Source organism: Crocuta crocuta, unplaced genomic scaffold (genome assembly GCF_008692635.1).
Source record: "Crocuta crocuta isolate KB4526 unplaced genomic scaffold, BGI_CrCroc_1.0 scaffold143, whole genome shotgun sequence".
Lineage (NCBI taxonomy): Eukaryota > Metazoa > Chordata > Mammalia > Carnivora > Hyaenidae > Crocuta > Crocuta crocuta.
Window position 1 is genome coordinate 3,965,816 of NW_027529175.1, and position 12,738 is coordinate 3,978,553.

The 12,738-nt window shown below is 52.3% G+C and overlaps 1 protein-coding gene across 9 annotated transcripts in view; it reads right to left on the bottom strand.

The window, feature by feature from the left end:
• Positions 1-12,738, bottom strand: part of EFCAB6 (EF-hand calcium binding domain 6) — a 239,973-nt gene that overhangs the window by 169,504 nt on the left and 57,731 nt on the right. For 8 of the 9 annotated variants that reach the window (XM_077757996.1, XM_077757994.1, XM_077757995.1 and 5 more), the window contains one exon: positions 2,518-2,654. In XM_077757996.1, the coding sequence (XP_077614122.1) occupies positions 2,518-2,654 (137 nt within the window). Of the gene's footprint in view, positions 1-2,517; positions 2,655-11,636; positions 11,838-12,738 lie in introns of all 9 variants that reach the window. The other variant, XM_077757998.1, reaches the window with a different exon arrangement.

A 12,738-nucleotide genomic window follows, 5' to 3' on the forward strand; every position in this document is an offset into this window, starting at 1 on the left:
TTTTTCTCATTGTTTTTTTTTTTTTTTTTTTTTTTTTTTTTTTTTTTTTTTTTTTTTTTTTTTTTTTTTATAAGAACGAAGGCAGGGGAGACAGAATCATTCCTGACATGAAACAGCGGGGGACCATCTCCCCCGGGACCTGCACTCCGGGCAGCAGAGCGCCCGTGTCTGCACAGCCCTGCAGGCGAGTGGGTCACGCAGCAAGGCCAACTGCAGGGCCAAGGGAAGGAAACCAGTCGACCCATAAACCTCTCCGGCATCACCACCTACAACGGCCTTGGGCTCTGCTCCCTGTGCAGGTGGCGGGGTGGCCTCAAATGAGTCTGTTTGCTTTGTAAGCTGCTCGTTCATTATTTTACAGGGATCCAAACGCTTGGGCCTGCAGGGCTCCAGACGGTAGGGGGTGTCAGATGGGAAAGGAAAAGCAAGCCCAATGGGTCTCGGGGGTGGTCCGATCAAGTGCAAAATTGGCAAGGATCTTCTCTCTCGCCTCTTCTGCGCACACGCTGGACGGCATTCTGCAGCCTAGAGAGAACTGTCTTCCAGAGAGTAAAGCGCATTTCTGGAATCTTCACGACCGCAGTAGAGTCGCTGGGAAATCCACACCTACTATGTGCCAGGCGCATCACAGGCCCGCTTTGTACATGACATCTTGGCGCCAGCCCCGCAAGGGGAGCTCCTTCCTCAGTCTCCACTTCTTTAAGGGGAAGCTGGGTCTCAGAGAGGCCCAGGACCTTCCCAAGGCCCTAGAACCGGGGAGGGCGCAGCACAGACATGACCCCAAGCAGGGTCCGACTTCGAAGCCCTGGCTGCTACCGCCGTACCAAGCGCCAGAGGCGGGTATTAAACAGAAGGCTGTTAGATAAAAGAAAGGAGTCAAAAATGCATTGTGTTTCCTGCTCAAAACCTAAAAAGGCCAAGTTAATACGGAAGCAGCTTCTCAAGGCAAGAGTATCTTCTTGAGCTTCTATAAGAAAAGCATTAAAGCAATTGAAGAAATGGTCTGCTTTTGATCCTCTGCGTTCCTATTCTAAAGAAAAGCAATTCTATTATGTTAAGTTTCCCAAGCATATCGTGAAAACAGCACTGTTTTCGAGGCTTAGGGAAAAAAAAAATCTCAAATAAAAATTTGTGGAGTTCTTTATTATTCAATACTTACGAGATGGGGAAACAGACAGTAACATTTTTTATAGATTTACTAGGTTGGAGACTGCAGTGCCAAACACAAGGTTTATTGTCAAATAAAACACTGTTTTGTTTTTTGATTGCCTGTTTTAGAAGGGTGTTGCTTCTGTTCTATAATTGCGTGCACAAAATTATTTAATTTGTTTTGTTTGGATCTTACTCTGGACACTTTCCCAGTCGGAAAGATGTAAAAATTAAAACATCTATTATGTCCTTTTATATTCTGAGGTGGGTTATAAAGAGGAAAACAAGAAGAAAATATCCAAAAGACCAGGAAAGACCCATTTCTATAAAGTCTCCTTGCTTTTCAGACCCCGCGGCGCTCCTGCCGCGGCCACATGCCCCTCCGCTTCCTTGCTACGGTGGCAGGTTCCTCTCCTCTGGACAGAAGCGACATGGCCTTTAGGACACGACACAAGCCGGCGCAGGCGCCACTGTCAGAGCGAGCTGTAACTGCAGCGTGATGGAAGGCTCTTCAGCGCGGAGGGAAATAATAAGCTTGGTGCTTCTGTTAACAGCCTGGGGGACGCCGAGCAAAGTGGGAAGAGGCGGGAAGAGGAAGAGAGCTTCTTGGCTGAGTCCCACAGAAATGAAGTTTAACGTGGGCCCCCTTCTAGTGGCTTCCATCCAAAGCCCAGGCAGCCATGGAAGCCAAGCGTCCGGCTTCTTCTAAATGATCTGGAGTTTATTGGAGGCTCAAAACAACAGCAACAACAAAGGCCCCCGCAGGCTTCCACACACTGCCCTCGAGTCAGGAGCCAGAGGCCGGGAGGCAGCTAAACATTCAATTATTCGTGGCCCCCCCTGCTGCGGGGCCTCCCTGCCCCCCACCCCAGCAACAAGGGTCCTCGGAGGAAAATTAAGTTTCTGTTGTGGTATCAGGATGGAGAGCCGATAGGGAGCACATCGACTGATGAATAAATCCTGGAATCTGTTCTTCTCTAACCCGGGGCTTTGGGTGAAAGTCAGCTGTGAGCGGGAAACGTGGGGGATGGCGGGCGTGGTGCCAACCAGGGAAGGCGAGACAACGGGCGATGGATCACGTAAATAATCGGGGTGTGTTCAGATCCGCAGGCCCGATGACTGTCACCCTGCGGACGCCGGGAATTAGAACCGTTAGCTCTCGAGTGTGAGCATTTGCAGGGAGCATAATGGGCACAGAAGAAATGCCATGAGCGCATTTTCTCTTTTAAATCCCAGTCACGACGGAGACAGCAGGAGGGGACGGCGGGGGCGGGGGGGTGGTGAGGGGGTGCCAGGGCACCTGCCCCGTCCCGCTTTGGAACTGGGGTAAGTTCTGCGCAGTTTCTCACCACACCTTCGTTTACTCACTTTTTGTATTCATCGTCTTTCATCTTCAAACAGAAGGTCTCCAGAACTTTCCTCAGCTCATGGGGCTGGACCAGACCTGTCTTGTTAACATCAATGAGCTTGAAGGCTTTGATAACCGTTTTAATGTTCTTGAAAATCTGTGTAGAGAAAGTGATTTAGGAGAAGTCAAAAGACCCAGTGGTAAAAACCAAAATGGTCATAAAAATGCGAACGGTTTAAAATACTTCTTGTAAAATAAAATGTTTTCAAAGACTTGCAGTGGTAGGTATGGCAAAGTGACATGTCTATGGGAAAAAGGCACACTTTGCATTTATTGAATGTTTGCAAAGCAATTTTCTCTGTAAATGGTCTTAGTAAGTTTCTAAGAAGTCTTTCTGATGTAAAGCAGTTAAGTCTCACTCACAATTCATTCCCTTTTAGAGCCACATGAAAAATCTCTTTTGTTAATTGATACTTAAAAACTATAGTTCAGGTAAGGCTGGACGCGTACAATCTTTTTCATAGCCATTTGCAGACTGTCTTTACTAGGCTCTGCAAAACGTGACTGTAGATTTCAAGCCCTTTGAATTTTGAAATTTTTTTTAACGTTCATTATTTTTGAGAGAGAGAGAGAGAGCCAGCAGGGGAGGGGCCGAGAGAGAGGGAGACACAGAATTCAAAGCAGCTCCAGGTTCTGAGCTGTCAGCACAGAGTCTGATGTGGGGCTTGAAATCAAGAACTGCAAGATCATGACCTGAGCCAAAGTCAGACACTTAACCGACTGAGCCACACAGGTGCCCCAGCCTCTTAGAATTTTTTAAAAATATTCTAGAAAATCTGTATAGAGATCTTACCCAAATCCAGCAAATGCATATTTACTGGGCACACAGACGTGAAAGGCATTTGGAAGAGCCCTGTGGAGATGCGGAACACTAAGCTGTGTGCTTATCCCAAAGCTTCTTGTACGTAGAGGACAACATCTGCTGGGGCCCACGCGTGGAGCCGTGTGATTGAATCCCCCGCACCTCACGGTGGGGGAAGTACCATACCCCATTTTGCTGGGACTCTAACGCAAGTCAACCCGTTAGCTGCACTACCCAAGGAGAAGAACAAGACATAAAATAAGTATCCGCCAAAGCCGGGCTATGGGAACAAGAGCCAGACAACAGAGACAGTGTGGAGCTGGAGACCTTTGTAGAGAGTTTCAGCTTGAGTCGTCCAGGAGGCTTCCTGGAGGAGGAGATATTTGAGCTGAGAGGGGTGTGTGGGGCACGGCGGGAAGGCATTCTGCATGGGGATGGGACTGTGGATGAAAGGTGATGACTGTCTGTCTCGTAGAGCCTTGGAAGTTCTGATTCTACTGTCCTGTACTAGGCCAAGTCCATGTCCAGCCCAGAGTTGGGTGATTAGTGCCCTTCAAGGAAGGGGTTTGGCAACAAGTCTAAGATGAGCAGGGTTTTTTCTCTTTTTATTAACGTCTCCTACTTCCTCAACACTGCCTCGGACGGGACCCTGGTGGCCGTCTCCGGTGGTGGCCGCCCTCGTGCTCACACCTGGGAAGCCCCTGCTCCCTCTCCCCCCTCGCTTCTTGGACCCACGAATGCCAGGCCCTCCGAGCTGGGCTGTTGGCCCCTGACAGGCCAGCCCTGCCTCAAGGACCGCTCGTGGCTCCCCAGAGGCTACCTCTGACCCAGGTCTCTCAGCTCCTGGTCCTTCCCCCAGCCCGAGGTCACCGCTGCCTGCTCAGACTCCAGCCTGGAGTGCCCAGTGCCTGCCACTCTCCAGAACCGGGCCCCATGCTCCCTCCACCTCACCCCTCCTCCAGCTCCCTCCCTCGAGGGCAGGACCTCACAGCCTCTCCCCCCTCCCGCAGGCCCCCACCTGCCACTCAGTCCTCCACACTCTTCCCCATCGCCCCCACCAGCCGGTCAGTCTCTGTAATCACCGCTGCACCTTTGACCCCCACCCCCGCCTCAGCCTTGGCCAGACCCCATCCCTGGCTACATCCAGCTCCCCGCCTATTCCAAACCCCTGACGGGGCTGCAGAGCGCAGCCCTCACCACTTACCCGGGGCCCCTCACCGAGGGCACTGTGTGATCCAACTCTCCCGTGTTATCACTCGCCACCCCCCACCCCTGCCAGACTCTGTCCACCTTCCCCACCTCGTGCCTCCCTTCCCATCCCCTGTCCTTCCTCCCCGCTGAGAGCCTGGCCCCTAATTTATGCGGGAACACAGAAGGGGCTCGGAGACAACGGCCCCGCACTCTCCAGTGTCTAAGGTCCGTCTGACTCCAAACCCACATGAGGGGCCTCCCCCGGGCCCCGTTCCGTGATGCTACCCACCGGACACTCGCGGCCCCGTCCCCTACGCCACGTTGCCCCACTCACATCTCCCCACCAACCCTGACCCGCCAGGGCCCACAGACCGGCCCCAGGCGGCCCTCTCACCTCGTCCCCCAACCTGTCCCCTGGCTCGCCGCCTTCTGGCCCCGGACTCCCTGCTCCCCCAGAGTTCCAGGCTCCTCCTGCCTTAAGGCATTTGCATTTGCTGTTCTTTCTGCCTGGAACATTCTTCCAGACACCCACTGTCTCAGTCCCTCACTCCATCCAGATCGCAGCCCACATGTCACCTTGTCAGAAAGGCCTTCCTGACCGCGAGTGTAAGTCAGGGCCCCACCCCCAATACGTGGATCCTTATCTCCAGAGGACTTTCTCACCAGCTGATTTTTTTAACATTTTATTTACTTTTGAGAAAGTGTGTGAGCAGGGGAGGGGCCGAGAGGGGGCGGGGGGACAGAGGATCTGAAGCAGGATCTGCGCTGACAGCAGAGAGCCCGATTTGGAGCTCGAACCCCCAAACCGTGAGATCGTGACCTGAGCTGAAGTCGGACGCTCAACCCACTGAGCCACCCAGGCGCCCCCCCGCAGCTGATTTAATGTTCATCTTTACTGTCTGTTTCTCCTTCCAGAATGTCAGCTTCCCAGAGCAGGGCTCAGGGCTTCGGCTCCAAGGTCCGGCTCAAGAAGCATCTGAGTGAATGAATGAACGAATCTGTGTTCTCTTTCTCCTGCTTGGGAAAAGCCACGCTCCAAGGAGGCTTTGTTATCTGTCTGCAAATACCTCCTCGGGGCCAGCCCTGAATGTCAGAATGACTTCATCTACTATGGATGTGATAATGATCATAATAATATGATAACTGCACAACTATTAAATGAATGTCCACTCGGTGCAAAGCCCTGTGCTACATCTCGTACACATCTCCCACTTGTAGCAGCTAGAGAACACCAGCGAAAACCATCTTCATATCCCAAACTGGGAACACCCAGCGAGGAAGGGCAGGAACCGCATCCACCGCGGTGAGGCCAGCTCGCGCACCTGCACCCTCAGCCGGACCGCTCCGTTTAGAAGGACGGGGCCCCAGCCACAGACTGCACTTGCTCCCTGGTCAGACAGAAGCCTCGGCACCTCGTCCGCCGCCAAATTCTCGGTTCACCACTTCTGGGAAGACAGAGGACATGAGGCGATGCGCTTTTGTAAACCCCCGAAGCAGCCCATATGGGTCTCCAGCGTGGAAAGCCAGGAAGCAGCCAGTCTGGCACAGAACGCACACCCACCAGAGGTATGTCTCCAAGTTTCTTATCATTTGTCAGACTGAAGTTTGGCAGGATCTGAATTGAGCTGCAGATGGCGAGGCTTATCAAAGGCAGCGAAGTTAGGGCCATGGTGTATGAGACTTGTCCCGCGCGTGATACGAAGGAAGAAAAGAGTATCAGGGAACAAGGCTGGGGGCACCACAGTGACCGTGCCCATGGCCCACACCGTCTCCCTGCTCCCTTGAAAAGCAGGGCGGGGGGAGGGAGACAGGAGAGGGGAAGGTAGAAACAGAAAAAGAGGGGGGCGTGGGCAGCATCTAGCTCCTTTCTAGGCCAGCTAGACGTGGGCCATTTTGGTATAACTGGGACACGACTGTATTAAGAGCCACTAGCTCTAGCCTCCTGCTTACCCCCCATGCCAGCTCCAAATCCCACAATCTCGCCCCCTCCCACAGTCCCTGGGCTCCAGCCACAACGAACTACTCAAATTCCCAAGCCCAGCAGGCTCTCTGGTAGGCGCCGGAATGTCCTCACCAGGCCTGCGAAGCCCTAGTCGATCCGACTCCACTACCTCTCGATCCCACCCCTCCCGCCCTCCTCTACTCTCTCTGCCCCATCAGCCTGGCCTCCTTGTTTGCTCGGGCCCCCCATACCAAGCACACCCATCCTTCAAGGCTTTTATACACCTAGTCTCTTCCTGAAGCTCCCTCCTGCCCTTCATCCGGGTCTGTCACACGCCCCCTGCCCCTCGGAGGCCCTCCTAGGTGGCCACACAAAAGCCTGTGTCCCCATCCCTTTCAGACCTCTCACTTCCTTTATCTCGTAGCATTTATCTACACCCGGGCCACTTCGATATTTTCTTTCTGTACCTGTTTATTGTCTTCCTTCCTCCACTGAGGTCTAACTCTGCGGAGGACTGGGTTTTGTCTGCTGCTGTGCCCTCAGGGCTTAGGACAGCGCCCCGGACAGCGTGGGTGTGCAGAAGCATTTGCAGAGTGAGTTGGCACGCTGCGGCCGCTGCCCCCGGCTCGTCCCTGGCGCTGCCCGTTCCTTCAGGGCGGGATCCTGCTGGCTTTCCTACTTCCACTCCCACGCCACCACTGGGCCCCTAGCTTTGACCTTGTCATCTGGGTGTATTCCTGCCTGAAACGGGCACCCAGCTCCCTGTCTGGCCTCTGCTCTCTGCAATCCCCACTGCTCTGAGGGAGGTGTGCTCCAGAGCCCAAGGAGGGGCGCGGAACATGGCACACGATTCGCAGAAGGATAAGAGAACCCTTTGCTTCCTCCCTCCAAACCCGGCAAGTTTCCCAGAAAAGAAAACGTGGCCTTGCCCTCCTGCCTGCCCACAGCTGCGCCTGGAAAGGGGTGCTCAGCTGGTCTGGCGTCCCTGACTCCAGAGCCCCGGCTCCCTTTCCTGTATTCTGGGCGTGGCAAACTCTTGCCTACCAACTATTTTTGTGCGCCTGCAAGCTAGGAATGGTTTTCACATCTTGCAAGGGTTGATTAAAAAAAAAAAAATCACAGGAGGGCTATGTTACGACATGTGAAAGGTGAATTTCACATCTCCGTGTCCATAAGCAAATTTCATCCGTGCCCGGCTGTGCTCGCTCATTTGCACGTTGCCCCTGGCCGCCTCTGCCTCCAAGCAGGGGCAGAGGTGAGTAGTTGGGCAGAACACCTGGCCCAGCAATACTTCCTGTCATTACAGAACAAGTTCACAAGCCCTGTCGCATTCTCACCCACACACACCCACATACTTCTCTCTGAGGTTGGAGGACTTTATGTGCACAAAGACAGGAGAAGCCCTGAGGATTTAAAAGAAAACCAGAGCAGTAGCTACTTATGGCTTTAAAAACTTGGGAGCCATAGGGCACCTGGATGGCTCAGTCAATTAAGCGTCCGGTTCTTGATTTCAGCTCAAGTCATGATCTCATGGTCGTGGATCAAGCCTCGTGTCAGACTCTACACTGAGCATGGAACCTGCTTGGGACTCTCTCTCTCCCTCTCTCTCTGCCCCTTCCCTATTTGTGCTCTCTCTCTCCCTCCCTCTCTTTCTCGCTCTCAAAAATAAATAAACCTTTAAGATGATGATGATGATAAAGACTTGGAAGCCAGGAAATGGGTCTGCAACTATGGAAAAGGGCTCAACGTCTTCTCTTCCCAACCATCTTCCCCATCCCCTGCACCAGACTAGTCCCGGCCCACCCCAGGCAGCCTGGGCCCAGATAGGAGCTGCTACCCACAGCTCTCTGAGCCCCACACCAGGCTGTGTGCTGGCCAGCACAGACACAGACCCTCTACCCTCCCCAGCTAATGCTGGCCGGCAGCCTCCCCCTGCACCCTGGGCCCCGCACCTCCCTTCCCCATCCCTGACCCCCAGTGCACCCGGCACCCCGTGCAGTATCATAGCCTCCAGAGCAGGGCAGTATGCGGCCCTCTCCATGTCCTTGGAGCCCCAAGCTGGGAAGACGGCCAAGAGCAAGAGGGATGAGGGGTGGTGAACCACAGTGAGGACAGGCTAAAAAGCCTAGATTCTTCCATCTGGATGGCAGGGCTGGGGAAAAGCAGGCTAGAAAGCATTCAGTTCTGCAGTGTGGCTGCACAGACCAGGACTTGGGCACCTAACGTCCCCAGGGAAGAAGGGAAGTCCTGTTTCACACAGGAGTGAGGTGAGAGGAGGAAGTGATTACTGAAGGGGGGAAGGGGCAGGGGGAGAACAATAGAAGCAAAATTAAAATATTCAAAACCAGATTTATATGAATTTATGGAGGGCAGACTCGTAAGTGTTACTACAAGAAGCAGAAAACATCTAACCTTTAAGAGTAAGGCGAGGAGCTGGGGGGAGAGAACCCCCCCCAGGCACAGTGGTGAAGGAGAACCACAGCAACTGCTCCGGGCTGCAGCAGTGCGGCCCCGCCCCCACCGCAAGCCCAGGGTTCCAACGCTTTCCTCCCTCCCTCTCCACAAGGGACCTCCAGGCAATGCAGCGCCCCAGACACAGGCGCTGAAGGAAGACCTCAAATCCCAGCTCTGCACTATTTTCCAAGTAGCCTTGAAACAGCAACCTGACCACTAAACTTCAGTTTCCTCATCTGTGAAATGGGCATGAATAGAGGCACTGTATCAGTGTGTGGCTGAGATGAAATGAGCAGAACATATTCAATAAACACTGATGGGATGGGAAATGTGGATTGGGACTAAAGGCTGAGGACGGAGTCCCAAGTAACCAAATAACCACACGCCCGAGTCAAAAAATACTGAGTAGCTGAAGCAGCACTACTCCCTTGCACCCCAGCCAACTCCTCCAACCCTTTCACTGCCCCCCACTGTCCAGCCCACGGTAGCAGGAGCTTGAGAAGGTGTAAGGTCTTCTTCAGGAGGCAAGGGTCCAGGACCAAGAATAGAACCTGGATCAATGAATATTTGTTGAATGGGAGAATGTATATACATATGATGGATGGATAGACAGATAAATGAATGGACGGATGGATGGATGATGGATGGATTGATAGATGGATAAAAGGATGGATGATGGATGGATGGATAGATGGATAAATGATGTTTGATGGATGGATTAGGGACAGACGTATAATGGATGGATGGATGGATTATGGATGGATAGATGGATGAATGGATGGATGGATGGATGGATGGATGGATGGATGGATGGATGGGGTGACTGCAGCATTTATGAGGGGAAAGAAGCATTAGTAAGCCAAGGAAATCCTTGTACAGATAGGACAATTACAAGAGGGGTATGTAGGGATCTCATTTCCCAGTGGACTCAGTGCTCTCCTGTACATCTGGGGTAAGGAACAGAGAATGGGGCAGAGACAGCAGATGGGAGGGGCCGATCAGAGCAGCCTGCAAGCCTACTGTTGGTATGGACAGAACACATAAAGTTTTCCATGGGTTAAGTGGAGACTAAGAAAGGCAGAAGGCTTGAATTGTCCCACTCTCAGGGGCTACTCCTCAGGCGAGAGGACCCATGCCCCTGAGGGTGCGCAGCGGGCCACCAGGAGTAGAGCCGAGGACGTCCAGAGGACGTTAAGCCAGAACCGAACCCCTGCATCAGGGAACCACATAGTTTGAAGGCCCCACAGCACAGTCCTAATAAGCCCCCGTGTGCCCTGTAAGAGAGGAGGCTTTAATGCTGCCCACCGAGGGCACCAGGACACCAGTGCAGAGAAAGACATGCTCCCTTTCCTGGCCCTCATCACGGACCCCAACAATCACGGGGTGGGGAAAGGGAGGGAGAGAAGCACCAGAGAATAAGCAGCTGGTACAGCCCTCATGCAGCAGGAAGGGGAGGAGGCGGCCAGCTGAGCTGGGTCAGAGCTCAAGGTTTAAACTGGACTAGCCCGTGCGAGACTCGTGCGTAAGTAAGTGTGGCCAGAGAGCCAGGAGGCGTGCCTAAGATCCGCATAAGGGACAAAAAGGCAGATCTGCTAGCGGCTGCTTAAGAACAGTGAGAAGCAGGAATCAAGCTGCTTCATATTTGTACCCCACTGAGTTCAGATGGTTCAATAAGCTGCTAACAGTGGCTGTGATTCGTGCTCTGTGGTTCTTTGTTGAAAATTCTTTTTATGGCACTTTGAGCTCCAGGAAGGAAAGCTGTGAACCCAAATAAATATGACCACCCAGACGTTAAAGGAGGTGAGAAAAGGCCTAATGTTTCCTCCCAGAAGCCCAGAAGCCCCAGTCAACCTGCAAAATCAGCCTTCTGTAGGCCCAGCTCCGATGGGGCCCCTCCCGGAGGAAGGCTGGAGCACAACCCCAAGAGGAAATTAACGGAAAGAGTCCACGGTGGATCTCACTGGCTCCCGTTGATCTGTGCTCTGTTCGGTTCCTCCCCCCGAACCACCCTTCCTCGCCCGGTTTCTAGCAGAAGGGGGTCAGCGCAGCATCCTCCCCGCCTGCCTGGGGACGGAGCCCCAAGGGGAGGGGGCTTCTAGCGGCTTCCATGTCTTGGCTCTGCCACCAAAATGGAAGGGTTCAGCATCCACGGCTGTCAGTCTGGCACCTTCCTGTCACCCACGACTACATTCATTTTAAATTTAAGGAGTAAAATTTTTTAAACGAACCCTGCAAAAGGATTTTTCGTACAATAAACACATCAACGCTCATTTTCCTTATTATTCTACTTTTGGCTATTTCGTATAAAATCTTTAATTAAAGTTTTTCTTTGAAATTGTCATTATCAGCCCAGAAGAAAGAAAGAGGGGAAAAAAAGAACAACACAGCTGTGCAGATACGAGGCGCTATTCAGGACTAAATGAACTGGAACGGAATAAGTAGCTTGACTGTTATGTTCTTACTTTTGGCTCTGTATTCTCGATAGCACAGTCTAGCTTGTCACTTTATATCAATTCCATCTGTTTACACTCTGCAGAGTATTGGCTTCCTACCGTGAACATTTCCTATTTACCAGCTGGTAGAGATGAGCCAAACCAGATAGGAAAAAATTAGACTACATTCAGAACCCCATAAACGCAAACTTTCCATTTGGGGACATGTGGGAGGAGCAGGGGCCGGGCATTGCTCACCTTTAACAAAGGCGTCGCCTCCGTGCCCAGGGCTGCCGCTGCCTCTCACTGCTCTGGCGCTCGCCCCCACGGGCCCAGGACGATGAGTTTACTTACTGAACGCAGGCAAATCCTGCCTTTTCCACAAAACTGAACACGCCTCCACAAAAAGACGGCTGAATGAGATCCACGGGAACAGAGAAGAGGGAGCTGAAAAAAGAGCTATTGCAGCCTAAGAGTCAGAGTCGCTGCAGCAGAGCAAAAATCCAAAAACCTGGCTTTGGGTTTCCTTGCGGCCAAGGTGAAAAGGGAAACTTGGCGCTACACACACCACAGGCCATGTAAACCTCCCACCTTTAATTTTCGTTTGCGGAAGGTTTACCCACAACACACAAAGTCTAATAAGAGGTTTTAGCTACCACGGAACTTCTGACACAGCTATGAAAATAAGCCCTGGGTCTAAATGACAAGGGCTTTTAAAAGGTGCCCCATCTAGGGCCGCCTGGGTGGGGCAGTCAGTTAAGTGACCGACTCATGATCTCTGCTCAGGTCGTTATCTCAAAGTTTGTGAGTTCAAGACCCGCGTGGGGCTCTGTGCTGATGGTGCAGAGCCTGCTTGGGATTCTCCTCTCTCTCTCCTCTCTGTCCCTCCCCTGCTTGAACACACTCTCTCCCCCCCCCACCTCCTCTCTCAAAATAAACTTAAAAAAATCTTTTAAACTATATATATATTTTTAAAAGGTGCCAAATCTAGAAAACTACACCACATCTCATGTCCTGCTCTGTCGGCACACAGAAACCCCATCTGAGGCCCACCTCGACGGCCCGTCTCCCCTGCCCCATGCCGCATTCCCCGGTTACTCCAATCGCTGGGAACCTCCCCTACAGAGCTGTTTCTTCATTCAGTAAATGTTTCCTGAGGTCGCCTAAGTGCCAGGATCAGCTCAAGGCACTAAAGTTCCAACAGTGAGCTAGACAGAGAAGGCACCTGCTCCCCAGGGAACATAGATCTCAGTGATCAACATGTAAACAAACAAAAATCTCAGAATGTCCTAAGCATTAGGGGAAATATGGAATTTTAGATAGGCTGGCAAAAAAAAAAAAAAAAAAAAAAACCCACGTG